This window comes from Monopterus albus, unplaced genomic scaffold, assembly GCF_001952655.1.
Source record: "Monopterus albus unplaced genomic scaffold, M_albus_1.0 scaffold2.1, whole genome shotgun sequence".
NCBI lineage: Eukaryota > Metazoa > Chordata > Actinopteri > Synbranchiformes > Synbranchidae > Monopterus > Monopterus albus.
The window spans coordinates 5,447,894-5,464,140 of NW_018127882.1; the positions used below are offsets into that span (position 1 = coordinate 5,447,894).

The following is a 16,247-nucleotide window of genomic DNA, read 5'->3' on the forward strand; positions in this document are numbered from 1 at the left end:
CGAGGCTGAATGAGTGAGTTTTCTCTGAGGAATTGTACTAATGGCTTCCTGCTATATATCATCTTTTATATTCCAGCCTTAGAGAAGCCATTTCTAATGACATGTGGTCATTCCAGGCATTAAACGTGGCCCAAAGACATGAATCTATACAGTTATCTATCGGCGGCTTTAAATTAGGTGCAGTTTTTTTTTTTGTCGCCTTCTCACTATGACTGTCATAGTCCTAGCAGTCTTTCAGCTATTTCTAAAGATGTCAGCAATTATGTTCATCATCATTAGAGACCTAATCCACAGCCGAATTTAGTTTCTCGACCCCTCCAAAAACACACTTTTGCCTGCATCCTCAGCCTTTACTCTAGAGACAGTGTCCATATCCCCAGTCTAATGACACAGCAATTTTAAAGTGTGTGACCCAAAGATCATTATGGCCAGTGTAATAACCTCCAGAGGTATAGAGGCATGGGGATCAGTAAAGACTTTAATTAATGACTGATAATTAATCAAGGCTCTTACTCTTCCTCACAGCTCCAACTCCTGCTGCCCACTGTACATCTTCTTGTCCACCCAAGTCACCAGCTGGTTCTGTGGCCACACATAATCTTATCTCATATATAAATAACTTTCACATGCAACCAGTTGGCATGAACAACAAAATTCTAGGAGAAACTTAATCTCACTGCAAACTTCAAAAGTTATTTCACTGGATATTCCTGCAAATGTTGCATGTTAACTATTCTCTGTGTGCATGTAGAGGAGCTGGTGGTCTGCTGTTGTGGTGTCTTCATGGTCAATCGCCCCTACTGAGACTACAGAATTATCTTTAGTTAAGAAACTTCCAGTCACTGATCTGACTTGTATTCCAATCACTTGCCCTAACGATCAGGACTACACAGGCCTGCAGGCCAGTTAGACCCTGTCTCCCAGGCCCACTCTGTTCCAGCCTGTAGCTCCTGTTTATGGCCTCTGGTCTGGCCTTATCGCCTCCCTACCTTCACCAACTTTAATTAGTTCATGTCCAGATGAACTATTAATCCTGAGCATTATTTAAAATATAAAATCCAGCAGGTCACAAAACCTTTGAACACTACATGATTTTGAACTCTGAAATATTCCACCAGTGTCACTCTGACTAGAAACTGTCCCTCTTTTCAGTTTTTTTCTGACAATAATTCTACTCCAGGCTGCTCTAATCTCTCGAGGCTCTGCACCGGTTGTCTCGGATGACGACAGCACCTCATGGTTTCTACAGTAACCTTGGAATACAATAACCTTTTGTGACCTTTTGTGCCCTCAGAACCTACAGCAGCTCTCCATACTCTAATACATAGTCTTTTGTAATGGTATTTATAATTTACATGAAAAACTGAGAAACTAACCACTGAGACTACAGCATAGTCATCGTTATGTGTAAGTCTGTTTCAATTCTGTGTTTGCAGAGTGCTGGAATTTTAGTCTGAAGCAAACATCATGAAATTTCCTTAAAGTACTTGCTACAATTCGAGTCACACATACCTTCGCAAAAATATCCACCTGAAGTTTTTCATACCTTTAGTGGTTTCTTATTGCAATAGCCGAAGAAGACATCAGCGGTATTCGGCTGCAAACCTGCATGTGGCACATGCAGTGCACAATCTGAGCTCGGGCTGGTATGAAGGCTTACAGACAAAAATGAGTCAGTGCTGCCACATGCTCAGTTGAACAGATGAACTCTTTCCTTCATCTCAGAATGGCTAACAACATTTGATCCGCAGTGAGCCCATTAGCACTCGGAGCTAGATTGTCACACGCCTGGTAGAGGTATTATATGGGGACAAATTGATTTTGTTTGCTATTTGTCACCTCCGCTATACAATGTGTGCTAGATAGTGGCATTAAAGTGTGCTGTCGTTGGAGCAGGAGGAGAAAGCAGGCCAGATAAAGACTCACTTGTGAACAAATTTCTGCTGATGTCATCATTTAGCAGATAAGCCACTGGAAAAACAGTCATTCTCTACTTTTTTGTCCCACTACAGCTGTGTAGCAAGAAAAATACTGCTAACCTTGACTTGGCTTCTAGGTATTAGTGTTTATAGGAAATGGTTAGTAGGTCGCATATCGCTAAGGACACTGTGACTTGTTATCCCGCAATGAAATATTTCAGTGTTCTGACACAGTGGAGAGACATTATTTGTTGTTATCAGGGCAGTTTAACACACGCAACCACAAGTATGGAGGATTATTTGGAGATGCGATTAACTACTGTAGCATGGAGTGCATTTCTGAAAGTAAAACTGCAGTAATCCATAATCCACAGGTAGCAGATAACCCCACGTGTATTCGTCGGAGTTCTGATCTGCACCATTATTTCGATGAATCAGGCGCAGAAATTAGATTATTATTATTATGATGAGCCGTGTTCATCGTCAGTGGACCACAGACAGGTCTGAAGTGGGCCATGAAGAGAAAAGTATTTTAATTATAGGTAATGTCCAGTTCAGAGCTTTTCACATACAAACATTTTTTAATATTATACTTTTCCTTCACATCTAAAATTTCACCAATAAGCAATATAAATTGGTGTGTGAGACTAATAGATAGACTTCATCTGCTGCTGTGTCTGTGCACTCCAGTGTTTGGGAAATAGCAGAGAGATTCAGCAGCTAGATGTTTTAACATTCATGGCCATTTTGTTAACAGGGATTAAAACCCTTTGCTTCCTCTCAGTGACAATATTTAGAGTGGAAGCCAAATGGCACAAACTGCTAAACAACCAAGACAAGTATTGCCACATCAAGAACTGACAAGAAAAAAAATTACTGTCAAAGGAAATTTGCCATTAATTGATCAATAACTATATTTTTTGGCACATCCAAATCCATCGATGTAGTTGACATATTTAAAAGAATACAAACTTCCTCTCCAAGAAACAAACTGAACAGCCTGAATGCTAGAAGCCGATGCACCAATCAGAACGCACCCCATGCCACTCAAAAACCTAAGCTGCCAGAGGAATTGAGGAGACGGGCTCTCAAATTCCCAAACAGTGATGCGCGCACATGTCAGAAATGGAGAGTGACAGATTTCTGATGCGAGGCGAGCCAGTTTCCTTCAGGCAGTGTGGCCGGATCTGCGTCAGTACCAGAAAAGCATCTGACAGGGAGCCACTCCACCACCCTGACGCCACAAATGCTTCCAGCAGAACATGTCCTCACAAACCCCAGTGTTTACATGTGCCTAACAGTTCTTCTTGTGTTGGATATACTGAAGGGAATAGACTGTAGTCTAGACTTGTACTGTGACTATTGTAGCTTTTTGTTTACTTGAATATTTTGAGAAAATTACCTGTTTGACTGAGCTAGAGAGAGAATATTCCACATTTTAGTTTGTATTACTGTATCATTTTTAATAATAAACAGTGATATTTATTGTCATAAGATTGGTATAGAGTCTGACCATGCCAACAAACAGTCCAAAAAATTACTGTTAAAATTGTACAATCACTAAGATGCATTAAAAAAAAAAATTTAAAAGCCTAAGTTGAATTTCGTATCAGTATCCTAGAGAGAAAAATATTTCAACCTGACCCCTGTCAAATAGCAGAAAATCCTCAGAAGTTGGCTGAGTTCAAGATTTATTTGGAATAGTTTTCTAAATCCTGGGATTAGAACTTGAGGACACTACCAGCTGAAAAGACCTCCTCTGTACTGTTGTAACCTGTCAGTGTATGCACAGTAGGATGCATACTTTGCTGATCACAGCGAAAAGTGCAGCTCTTTTTCAGCCATTGCAGATATGTTTCAAACATTTCAGGGAGCGCTGACAGTGCAGGTATTGACTACATCCAATATGATGTCACAACAGTTAAACAATGACTAAATCCCTTTACCGCATGCTATTTAAAGGAGCTTCTCAGAATGCCATGTATTAGAGATTGAAGGATTTTAACACCACTATAGACAGTGTGTGGTTTTGCCAGTGATATTCGAGCAGGGGTGTGTTTTGTGGAGGACAGAGCTGCCTGCATGTGGATTAATGAAACACCTCCTAATTCTACTATTGATTCTGGGAGTGGCCTTGTGCTGAATTAATCTGCCAGTAAATACTGTATGCATCTTTTCCTCTTGCAGTTCAAGGTAGACATGAATCCATTGGCTGGTGCTCAGACCCCAAGAGATGTGTGAAGTCTGAGAAGAGTGAGACAAGTGCAGTCAAAGTTCTTTACCCACACACATGTGGGATTTACATACATACAGCAAAAGTGATCATGAAACTATACCGTACATGCAGTAAATGTAAAATGTGAGTATCAGATTAGATTGTGTCACATGGACAAACAGGTAGGTTGGCAGTGTGATGCATAGTGCCTCAATGCAGCACTGTTAGTGGGTTTAAACAAGAGTTCATCTAGCTGAGTTTTCAGGCTCTGGAAAGCTGAGGGAGTGTGTACATCATGTTGTCACACATCACTTTGTCTGGACAATTTAGGTTCACAAGGACAGGGGGAAGCTAACACAGCGTGAGTCACTGGTGTTGATACTGGAGCTCTGACCCAACCTGCTCCGACCACAACGCATCTCTCCTTCTCCTACTCACGTTGTGGGGACTGAAACCTGTTAACACACTCACGTTGTGGGGACTGAAACCTGTAAACACACTCACGTTGTGGGGACTAAAACCTGTTGACACACTCACATTGTGGGCCTTCCTTGAGAGGCTGGTAAATCATTGAATTTTAGGGTGACAACATGGTTTAAGGTTATGTTTAGGCAAGTAGTGCTTATGGTTAAGGTGAGGACAAGTCTCTAGGGAATGAATGTAAGTCAATGTAAAGTAAATGAAAGGAAAACACACTTGTGTGTGTGTCTGTATACAAATGAAATTACTGTCACACAACTCATACTAACAAACCACAAGAAAATAACCTGTCATGCAGTGACACAAAGTGACATTGTCATCAAGATGCACAGTTTTAATATCATGCCAGCATTTGATAAGACTACTGTTGCTGCCAGCACAGAGAAAAGGCATTCATTCAATCTAATTTTATTTGGAGCGAAGTAATTCCTGAGAATCTTTTTTTTTTTCTATCAACCCAATTTCAATTCTGCTTCTCAACTTTTTCTAACAACACATTTTTGTGACAGAGAGTTTCTAAACCTATATATGGGGCAACTGAAGCTGAACGAGTATAAAACTAAAATCTAATGTTTAGACACGGCACATTGCTTTTGGCTGAGACACACTGGACTAGGAGTCCAAACAAGTATTTTCAAAATGATGAAGCCACAGAAGATGAGTAGAAAATGGAGATTCACTGAAAAGCAGGCCAGTCAGAAGTGTCTGTAGGCCAACAGCTTGCAGAAGAAAAAAAAAGCTGTGGAGATGGCAGGTGGTCCCAGCTTTAATGGACTGTTTCCCTGGAATTATTTGTGAGACAGGTGGTTGCCAGCATTGGCAGGGTCAGTGCTGTTTCTCCCTGTGCTTTTGCCTGCTCTTGTGCCATTCAAGTCTTTGATGGAGGGGTGACCCTCACCGTGATGCAGACAGTGGACTGCAGTGTCTTCTGGTCCCCACCCCCCCCAAAATTGGAAGGCAGCGGAGCCGCACCAGCTTTTGCCTTTCACTGTACATCTATATAGCTATACCAGGCTTTGCTGAGTTAAGTTGAAGGTGTTTCTATCTCATCTGAGAATTGTGGAGATGATGCTGCCTTGGGGCATAACTGAGTCAGCCGTTCACACATGCTGCTGATTTCCAGAGGGAGATGAGAGAGAGTTGATGTGGAGGTTAATCATGAAATCTACTCTTGCATATATTTTCGTATCAGCAAAAAAACACTGGGTTGTCTCTATCCTGTAACTGGAGTTTAGTTTTGCATAATTTTGTTAGATTTATCTTTTTTTCCCTTTTTTCAGGCACCATGTTCAGAAACATTAATCACAAACAAAAAGAAGGGATGTTCTGCACCAGATTGCTGCAGTCTCAGGACAAAACAACTGCTGTCATCTCTAAAATTAATGTTTGATGGAAGAGTTCTTGTAGATGCAACATTATTTAACACTAAATGCACCAACATTAACATAAAAACAGACTTATTATGTCTTCTTAGCTGCAAACCAGGTAAAAAAGTGACAAATGTACATGAAATGAAACAGCGATATGCATAGTTAAAATATTTAATTATAGTAATTATCTTTGGTGAAGGGTACAACACTGCAAAACAGTAATATTTCGAAATTATATATTTTTTTATCATATGTATTCTCATTAAGAGTGCATTAATGTGGGGTAAGGTATGATAAGGCAAAATATTCTGATCTTTCTAAGCCGCTAGTTTAGAAGCATAGTAACTTGCATAGTTCAGAAATAAACATAAAGAACAACTAGAAGTTTCTGCACACATGATGTCTCTATTATAGTGCAATAATTAGTGTATGTAGCTATAGTAACATCAGTAGGCGTCATCACTTGTATCGGCGCTGCCATAATAAGCCAATTAGGGTTTAGTGATTTGTTGTGAGCACCTTAAACAGAGTCGGATATCTAATGGCTGTACTGTGAGTTTGCACTGGGTTACATGTTGCTGTTTTATTACACCTTAAACTCATGTTAAGGCAGTAGAAAGCAGTCCATTCCAATAACCTTTACAAAATCCAGTCTGATTTTCTATGAAAACAGTTGCCTATAGGTGTGGAAACAAATGTACTGATGCACTAAAGCTACTTCTTTATTAACCATCATTTGATTTATTTACATATTTATTTTTCTAATAGTTTAGTAGAACCCCGAGCACAAAGACAAACGTGCAGTAATGTGCGCGGTGGTGCGTAACGGGTCGTGCCCATCCTCGGTGTATGAAGCGGTTACACTGATGAGTCCTTCAGGTTTCTCTGGAAAACCTGTCTCGGCTCTGTGTTAATGGAATTGGATAGGCAGTTTACTACTTGTGTGTGAGCTGTAAAGGCACCTGGTTTTTAGGTTACAGGGTCATCAGCTCTGCGCTCTGCGCTCCATGGTTGTGCAGTTGTGATGAGGATGTTGTACGCTCACTGTGCGAATAAGGTGCGAGCGAGAAACACAAAGGGACATTTCAACAGGATGCCACTGACACTTTAGGATATCACTGCCATCGTTTCAATATTATAATGTCTACTTTTCATATAAAATCACTGGACGCTGTAGCCTACATGTCTGCACACCAAAGATTCTTCGCTTCATCCATTTGGCTGTGTTTTTGACCATCACCCAGGCAATACAAGTAAAGCATGTGATCTCAAACCAACACATCGTGCAGCAATAGGCCTACAGCAGCAACTGCTGAGATCACAAACAACAGTACCCACATGCAGCGTGCTGGGAAAGGCTCACCATCCAGTGGCTGCTATTGTTTTCACTCGAGCCTCAAAGGGCGATTTTAGCACCATGCAGGGAATAAGGGCTCCCCATCCAGTGGCTGCTATTGTTTTCACTCGAGCCTCAAAGGGTGATTTTAGCACCATGCAGGGAATGCGCGGGAGCACGGTCGCGTTAAAACCTGTGATTTAAAGCAGTCTGTGCAAGGCAAGACTCGCATCTTACCCTTGGAAGCATCCTTGTCTTCTTTAGCCTTCGCCACTTTTCCACTCATAGATCCCAGTTTGGATGTGTAATTCCCGATTTAGACAAGAATCGTAATCCTTTAGTTTGCTGACTGCCCTCAATGAAATCCTTACCAAAGGTTCCAGTTGCTGAGATAAGGGTTCTGTGAAGAGAGGAATAGTACTCATCAAAATGACATTTTCCTTTCATAACACAGTAGCAGCAGCGGCGGCGGCGTCCTAGTGTTACAGTGGGGCCATATAACAAGACAATGGACCGTGGGGGGGCTACTCGATCTACAAGGGATTTGTCACTGATTATGTTCAACTATTTGTTTTCTCTAAGCACACACGACTAAGAGCCCATCTGAGAGCCTATGTGCCTGTGTGCTGTTGCACAGCCTTTCCAGGGTTTTGACCTACCTTATCTCCTCCACGTTTTCTGCTACATCAATGCACATTGATGAAAGAAAACGCTCCCATCATGAATCCGGTTAAAATCACGACCTGTTCTATTGTGACAAAGGAGAAGAGCAAAAACCTGCGAGAAGAAGCGCAGGGCTTTCTTTCCCCCTGATATCCTCAATCAGTGTTGGAAAGAGAAACAAAACAGAAGTCACTGAACCGTCCTATCTACAAATCAGCCACGGGAGAAATTCCATCCAGTGTGTCTTCTGTGGCCAGGTTTGCTTGTCTGAGGCTTTTTACTGACGAGCTCTGCTCCTCTGAACGCTCGACAGGCAGAATCAACAGGATACACAACGCGAGAGAGCGCTCCCCCCACCCCCCCACCACGCGATACGGCACCGTTTCACACCGTGGATATCTGGGTTTGGACTTCAGTGTCACTGCTGAGATGGAAACGAGCCGTTCCATCCATGAATACAACCCGACGTGCTGTGCTGTTGATGTGCCGATATATTAAAGCAGAAGGTTGGGCTGCATGGTGCGCACCATCATCTCGCTGTTGCTCTCATTCAGTTCCCTTTGCAGAGCTACTGTATGCGTTACCCCATTCACACGCAGCCTGCGCATTTCTTTCTTATATGATCTGAGGCGTTTTCTTTGACTTTGTTAAATGCATGAGATGCATTTTTGCTACAAATGTCTCACTGGATGATAACATGATACAAGTACTAGGCAATTTCAGTGAATGATTTAAAGTATAGATTTATCAGTTTTTCCACTGACAACGTGCCTAAACTGCATTAAGATGAAATATTGCAGGAAAACAGTTCATAATCTCAATAGGCCCATCTTGAAACAATGTTGTGCTGCCCAGTAGATTATAAGGTATAGGTGCCTATGATATAGGCAAATACTGGTGTTATGTAAAACAAAATCACTTACATCACTGCAACTAGAAAAAACACCTTCCAGTTGGAACATCTTTGGTTAAATGCACACTTAGCAAGCGGTGAGGTTTTCCAATACTAATGCTGAAGAGCGGATACTGTAGGGTTTGGACTGCAGTAGTGACTCTAATGAAAGTATCACTGGCTTGTAAACAAAATACTGAGAGGGAATCTCACACCTTGTCATAACTCCATGGAAAAAGCTTTTGATATATCCATCTTTGAGACTACTGCGGTCCTATGGTACCGTGGAGTTGAATTTCATTAGTGAGTAATGAAATTAAATAGAAATATGTTCCAGAAACAATAACTCTTGATTTTCCACAAACTTCACTGAGATTGGTCTTCATTGGAAATACTTCCCACCACAAAAACAGACTGTGTGAAAATCTTTGACAGCACCTTCTGCCACTAGTCTTGAGCAACTTTATGCTTAAGCAACTGCAAAGCAAAGTTTTGTAATACCAAAGCAAACAGGATCTGTTCCTTCATAAGGCCTCACTGTGGGGAAACGCTGTCATCACGACATTTTAAAGCCTAAAGTATGTGAGGTTTTTATCTTTAAAACCTGTAAAAATGAAGCTTGAAAGTTACACCTCATCCTTTATTTGGACTCACATTAATCCATCCGGCTCCAAACGGGTAGTGTGTCACATTTACAGTCAAAAAGCCACACTGGTTTCAGATCTCTTAATCCACAAGTAGTGTTACTGCTGTCTTTTTAAAAGTGTTGATTCACATGTTCTGGTCCAGTCCCAGTCCGGTGTTTGCAGGCTTTTTGTCCTATGTCTTGATCCTGGAAGTGTTAGTACTCAGTGGCACCAGAGAGAAAACGACGTCGGTTGAGGGTAACAAGATCTTATTGGCTGCTGTTTGGGGGGGGTCAGGCAAGAGTTGACTAAGACATCATTCACTCAACTTATAAAAACTAGCATAATCTCAGCACTTTAAAATCACTACATGCATTAAATAAGCAACAAGTCTCATCTCCAGTAAAATTTGTGGTCATCGAGCTCTTTATACTCTATGTATGTAAACTTGTTGTTGAGTAGTCTCAACCAGAGCATTTTTATATTGTAGTAAGTGAAAACTTTACGAAAACATTCTAAATTTATGGCTATAAACCAAAGTTTAACTTGGAACCTGGCTGAAACTTAACTAAACACTAGTGCGGTGATTTCATTGTGCATGGACAGAACCTCAGTATTATCACTGTTCGTGGACACATTGTAGACCTGTGGCATTTTTGGAGTGCATACAGTGGCACATACCATAATGCTACAAGTGGTGAAAATATGTGACACAAGTCCTTCAGCGGTGCTTAGCTAACAAAATATCCTGCACCACGGAGCCAAACTACCAGACTTACAGATGCAGCAGTGATGATAGACATGGTTATGTGGCATGTGTTGGACATATTTTAAATTACACTGCTTCCCCCAAAAATGTAACAAGTAGGATTTTAGGTGCCAGAGATGTTTGTGGAGTAACATCATCACAATACCCCAGAACATGCTGGTGACATCTGAGTTATACGAGTGTGGGCATGAGGTGGGGCTCTGACTCACCAGCTGGCCATGTGCATGTAAGCTGGTAAGAGAGGAAGGGTTAGAGAGAGTGTGTAAATGTCACTGGGTTCTGTTCCCACTGTGTCCATAGCCTGTGGGGCCCTTTGACCTTTCCAGCAGGGCTTAGTTCACCCCCAGCAAGGTCCTGCAGCCTGCTTGGTACAGCACAAACAAACGCCTGACTCGCACTCTGTCGCCTCTGATGTCACATCACAGGCCACCAGTGCCGCAGAATAACCGGGATTCACTTCTTTATGTCTGCTAGAACATGCACCATCACCTTAAGCTCACACGTGTGCATGTACGCTCAGCAAAATGACCAGTTGTATAACGGTCTCCCATGGTAAATGTCAGGCAATACAAAAACCTACTGTAATAAGATATATATATATTCTGAACCACATAGTTCTATAAATTAAATAAAGCTGATAATTCTCTTGTAAAAATCCATTTAAGAAGGATGAGAAATGATATTGTCTTATATGGAAATGTATTCTAAAAGATAGACTTTACTTGTTGCATGCATCAGCTACCTAGTCCAAATTTCCTCCCAGTTCACTGTTGATGCTTTGAAAATCAATTTTAATTGTATTTTGGACCAGTGATTCATAATGTTTAACTGAAAAGAAAACAGTTCTAAGATCTCAGCATTCATAAAACTTAATCAAAAGCAAGTAAACACGCACACACTACCCTTGTGATCTTTTCCTTACATACGGTTCTACTGCAGTGTGCTATTGTAGGTTGTTCATTAGAGGAAGTTCACAGTGTGGGAGGATCATAGTCACATTTGTGCTACTAGGCAGATCGGTTGTTAGGTCTGAAAGTGTTATTTAAGATGATGAAGATTGGTATTTCAGGGAGCAACAAATCATTGAAGGTAGCACAGTGGCATTTGGTGAAGAGATTGCATGTTGCGTGATCTTCAGGTGCCATGGTTTCCTCTTTCTTCCACTGCTTTTAATAAATCTATCTTAATTCCAACAAATTTTACACTTTATCTGCTTTTATTTTTCATGAAGTTGGGAAGAGAGTACACTCGCCCCTGGTGTGAATTACTGTGGTTGGTCTTGAGAAGACTGAAGTGAAGGGGTAACAAAGTGTAATGAGAGCAGTGACAATCCACAGTCTGCACTTACAGGTTGCTGTTTTGTGCTGTTATGTCATTGCTGCTTTTAATTAGCATTTAATTTAAAAATCTAATCTGCATTCTAGTGTTTTATCAATGTTTTATCTCTTTGCGTGCATTGTGAGATATGTGCCTTGTCTTGCCTTTCTTCTAACTGTCCAGATATGTATGGAAGACTGATCTTAAGTTGACGTGATTCATTATCATGAAACTGCAAAGTATGCAAAAGATCTTGTTGTGAATTCCATCTTATTTTACAGATATTTGTTATTTTTTCCACCCCCTTACAATATTCTGTATTGTAAAAGCCTTGTCACAGCTTTAACTGTATATTTTTTAAATCAGTTATTTTCATTTAATGTATATTCTCCCAAAGAGCTCCTAATTTAAGTGTTTTTCATGAGCCTTTGGGAGCTACAGCCCAGAGTTGTGCTGAAAGTGCATTCATCAGGGCAGTCAGATCAAAATCAATTTCCAATCACATGGGTAACAGCCACGCAGCACATCTGCTCACTGAGTTGCCTTATAAATCATTTGCATAAGACGACAAAGCAACATAGGATCAATAATGAAGGAGCCACTGGAATCGTTACTCTGAACATCACACACTGTGATATTTATGGAGGGGCCAGTGTATAGTAGGTGCTAGGAGGGATCAGCCCCCTAAAAATGAATTTGTGGGACAGACAGTGAGGTGTTGAAAGGTGATTAATGCTCCAGTATTGTGCAGCGTGGTCAGTTGTCTGCCTGTGATTGTTGGTGTTAGCCTGATTTAAGCTCTGACTGATACATTAATCAGGCTGGTTCAGGCTGGCCAATGACAGTGCATACAAGCTGGTGGTCTTTGAGTACTTCTGTGTATTTTGTTTCACATTCAAAATGTGCCAAAAGGTACATACTCAGTGTCTCTAAAGTAAATTGTGAGTGTATTCAATTAATATAGAACAGGAAGACTATAGACAACATCGGATTGACTTTAACATATTGTATTTGGGAAGTTGTTACAGTATGGAGAGAGACTGAGCAGAATTAGTGAGGTTAGTGTTTTGTGTGTTGGGCATCAAGCAAAGCAAATATATTCCAGAGTGATAAAAACCAAGGACTTAAAGGCCCTACACGTGTTTGTTCATTAGTGTGTGCATGTCTATTGGATCGCACATAAAAGTGATGGATTTCATCGCACACTGGTTGTAGCACCTGCTCATTTATCTCTGAGCCACACAGAGCTCAAAGGTCAGACTGGGGTCAGCAAGTTATTTCAAATCTAAAGAGGTCAGGGTCACACGGTTGTATTTCTGTCACGCCTGCTCCCCAGATTGCATTTTTTTATACCTTTCATGTCATAGAGTCAGCATATATTTCAGCTATGGGACAGATGATCTACATATATTTAGTGCAGCTGACACTCTGGTATTTACTTCTGGTAACGAAGTCCTCGTCGGGCCACAGACAGGTGAAGCAGGTTTTACTACACACAGAGTCCAACTGGAACAGATTTATTGTTACTAAAATGAATTTGATCCATTTTCACCTCATTGGCTGTGTCCAAAGTAGCGTTTCACCAAGTCATTTTTGACATTCGCTGGCACTTTGTGACCAGGAGAGATGGGAGCTTCACTTTTCATTAATGGTGGCTGAACATCCCTGTGCCGGCAGCATTTGTCAGCTTAACTATATCACGGCTCACAGAACCACTAGTGGATTTGAACTCTGGTTTCTCAGTGACTCACAACAGGACTGGTTTACTGCTGGCCAACATAAGCACCATTAAGCTACTCAAGCAAACTCAGGCACGAAGATATTTTTCTTAATTTAGCTTCATTTGTTCCGCATCTGTAGGTGTTGTAATCATTATTACATAGCTTTACCTAAAATCCATACCAGAGTGGATGAAAATGTAAATGCCAAAATGAAATCTTTTTATAATGTTCACATCTGCTGTTCTTTCAATTACAACACTGCTGCGATTGTGTTTTACATTTTATTGGCAGGATTTCATTTGAAAGCTTCCAACACTCTATTCAAGGCTATTGAACTGTGAATGACGTTGTGTGCCTATAAATTCAAACACTACCTCTCGGTCTCCAGCAAAATATCAAGCCAATTGTTAAAATGTCAGGTGTTTGGCTTGGTGGGAACACATGTGGGCAAGCGGAGGAATGGGTGTGAAATGTCCGGCTTTCAAACTACAGAAATGACTATACTAATTAACAGAGCGAGACACTTTCAAATATCACATTAATGTCAATGACTTTATCTAGAGGAAGGGGTAATGGAGGGGGGTTGTGCTTTGAGGCCCGCAGTGCTTCATTTTACAGCTCACCTCACAGGAACTACCTGTGGATATTACTGTATGACCACAAACTCAGTAACACCAGATTAAGTCTTTAAAGGAATAGTTTGGGATTTTTCAAGTTGGTGTTAAAACAATATTGATGTGTCCCTGTGTGTGTGAGAATAGGCTTTAGTCACTGACACGTCTACTCTCCACACCGACCCTGAATGTTGCCACCGGGGACACCTGTACACTACAAAAAATAAAATAAAATAAGGGCCAAAATACACAGCTCTCATTCTGTGCTGGTATCTTTCAAAGTTAGTCTATTTAAGACAAATTTCCCTTTTTTTCCCGCTGGTTTGTAGTTCCATGTTGGGCTGCTGCAGAGGGTTACATTCTAGTTTATTGGTGGTGTTTAGCTACTAAAGTTGTGCTCAGCGTTAACTTGGAAAGTGATAATAGGTTTCATTTTTTATTTTTGGTAAGGTGGTTATTCTTTATATTTGCCTTTAAAATCACAAGAATTCAAGCACTGCTGTGAATTTGTCAGTGCTCAGACTCTTCCAGGTCGCACTCTTCTTGTTGGAGCTCTACACACATTCAGATTTACAACTACAGAGGAAGGTCTCACCACAGCAAAAACCTAAGCCTACTGCAAATGACACTGTGTCTGTGGTGAAAGACTGATGTGTTGCCTGATCTCCTCCGTAGCCCTGGAGATACTATACAGTAACAATCAATAGCAGTGAGCAAACATCACAGCTTTTATTATCTGTGAGGCTCTGACTCGATCCCCCACTGTAGTGACTAATCTAATTGGAGCCGACACAGACTCCTCAGCTGCGTGGTGCTGCTAAAGAGAGAAGACAGAAATTTCAGGGAGATCTTCATAGATCAATAGTCAGTCACAGAGCATTTGACTTTTTTATCCATCCATGCATCCAGACCATTCTTCTATTACGGCCATATTAGCCTGCTCAACTCATATCTCATCATAATAAGCGAAAAGCCTTTGTTTTTATTTTCTTCTGCACATGCTATAGTAAGCCCAGTCAATAGTCTGTATCCTCTCTATTAAACTAGGCTGAAAGTTATCAAGCCCACAGCCCGTCCACAAGGCTCAGCAACAGGCATACATTTAGAAATATGACTCAATGAAGGCTGAGCACAGCATACCTGCAGTAATGTTTTGGACTGAAGTTGCAACACTGCGAATAGATTTTGTTGCATCAGGCATCAGGCATCAAAAGGCTTTTGGTCACCAGACAAAGTCGTAATATTGTGAGCAAACTTACTATGTCTACTCTGCTATTCATATTGGCCCGAAATGATCCCGATCTTATATTGAGCAGACTGTTAATTACCCAAGTACAGTATGAATTATTCAGCCTTTGAACAATTCAATGAAATATAAATGCCTTGGTTCGATAGTTGCCAACACCCGAGCAGACTCTGGACTCCCACTGGGGGGAATTCAGAGCCAGTGATGGGTCACATTGTATTCGCCAGACCACAAATGACGCCAGAGTGAAATTTTCAGCTGGCACACAAGTCATCACCTTTGAGTACTGATTGATCAGGTATTGATTGAGCATACTGAGCAATTATGAAAGAAGTGGACATCATTTTAAAATGTCTGCAAAAGTAAAGGTATGAAAATTGTTTTGGACAATAGCTGAATAAATTAGCATTAGATATACACATATAAATGTGTCCTGTGAGATTTTAGACCTTAGTTTGTTGCATCAACTGTTTATGAGAGTTGGTTATGTTTCAGATAGTCATTTTTTAGCAACAGAGAGGATACCTGTGACTGTTTGTCACTGTGTGCATTGTCTACAATGTTAAATAATAAGTAACATTTATCACTGTCTTGTTGAATGACTGGTGTACATGCACCATCTTGTGGTGAAAAGCCTAATGTACATTTGATGAACTTGTTCCTTTTATGGACCTAGGCAAAGAACAAGGCAAGTTAGCAAGTCTTCAGTTAACTTCCAAAAGCTGATGGAAGGATTAAGCTATTCCACAAATACTGCCAGACTCATTCAAATGTAATTCAGCTGTTTGACAGAAAAAAAAAAAAAAACCTGAAACCAGGGGTAAAAATCAGGGCAAAGCTGTAGACAGACCGCTAGTAAATCAGTTGGGACTGTTTTGCAAGCCCTGTTCTTGGAAACAGATCTCCAGTCTCTCTTTGTGTACATGAATGTTGACTCGCGAGCCTTTGCTGGCAGACTTGGAATGTTTTTTTCTCTAAACAAACACACAATTATTTGTGAGTGTACATGTGTAAACTGAGATTTGTACTTTGGACTGATGGTCCAGTGTGTGTCTACCAGGATACCACAGCAGTTCGGA

General features: G+C 40.9%; 1 protein-coding gene across 2 annotated transcripts in view; it reads right to left on the minus strand.

Annotated features, from left to right (window-relative positions):
- Positions 1-8,563, minus strand: part of fgf13a (fibroblast growth factor 13a) — a 95,461-nt gene extending 86,898 nt beyond the window's left edge. Inside the window, exons 1-2 of one of the 2 annotated variants that reach the window (XM_020590982.1) lie at positions 7,980-8,563; positions 7,558-7,720 (exon numbers count right to left, since the gene is read on the minus strand). In XM_020590982.1, the coding sequence (XP_020446638.1) occupies positions 7,558-7,606 (49 nt within the window). In that variant the 5' untranslated portion in view covers positions 7,607-7,720; positions 7,980-8,563. The remainder of the gene's footprint in view (positions 1-7,557; positions 7,721-7,979) is intronic. The other variant, XM_020591001.1, reaches the window with a different exon arrangement.
- Between the last annotated feature and the right edge of the window lie 7,684 nt (positions 8,564-16,247).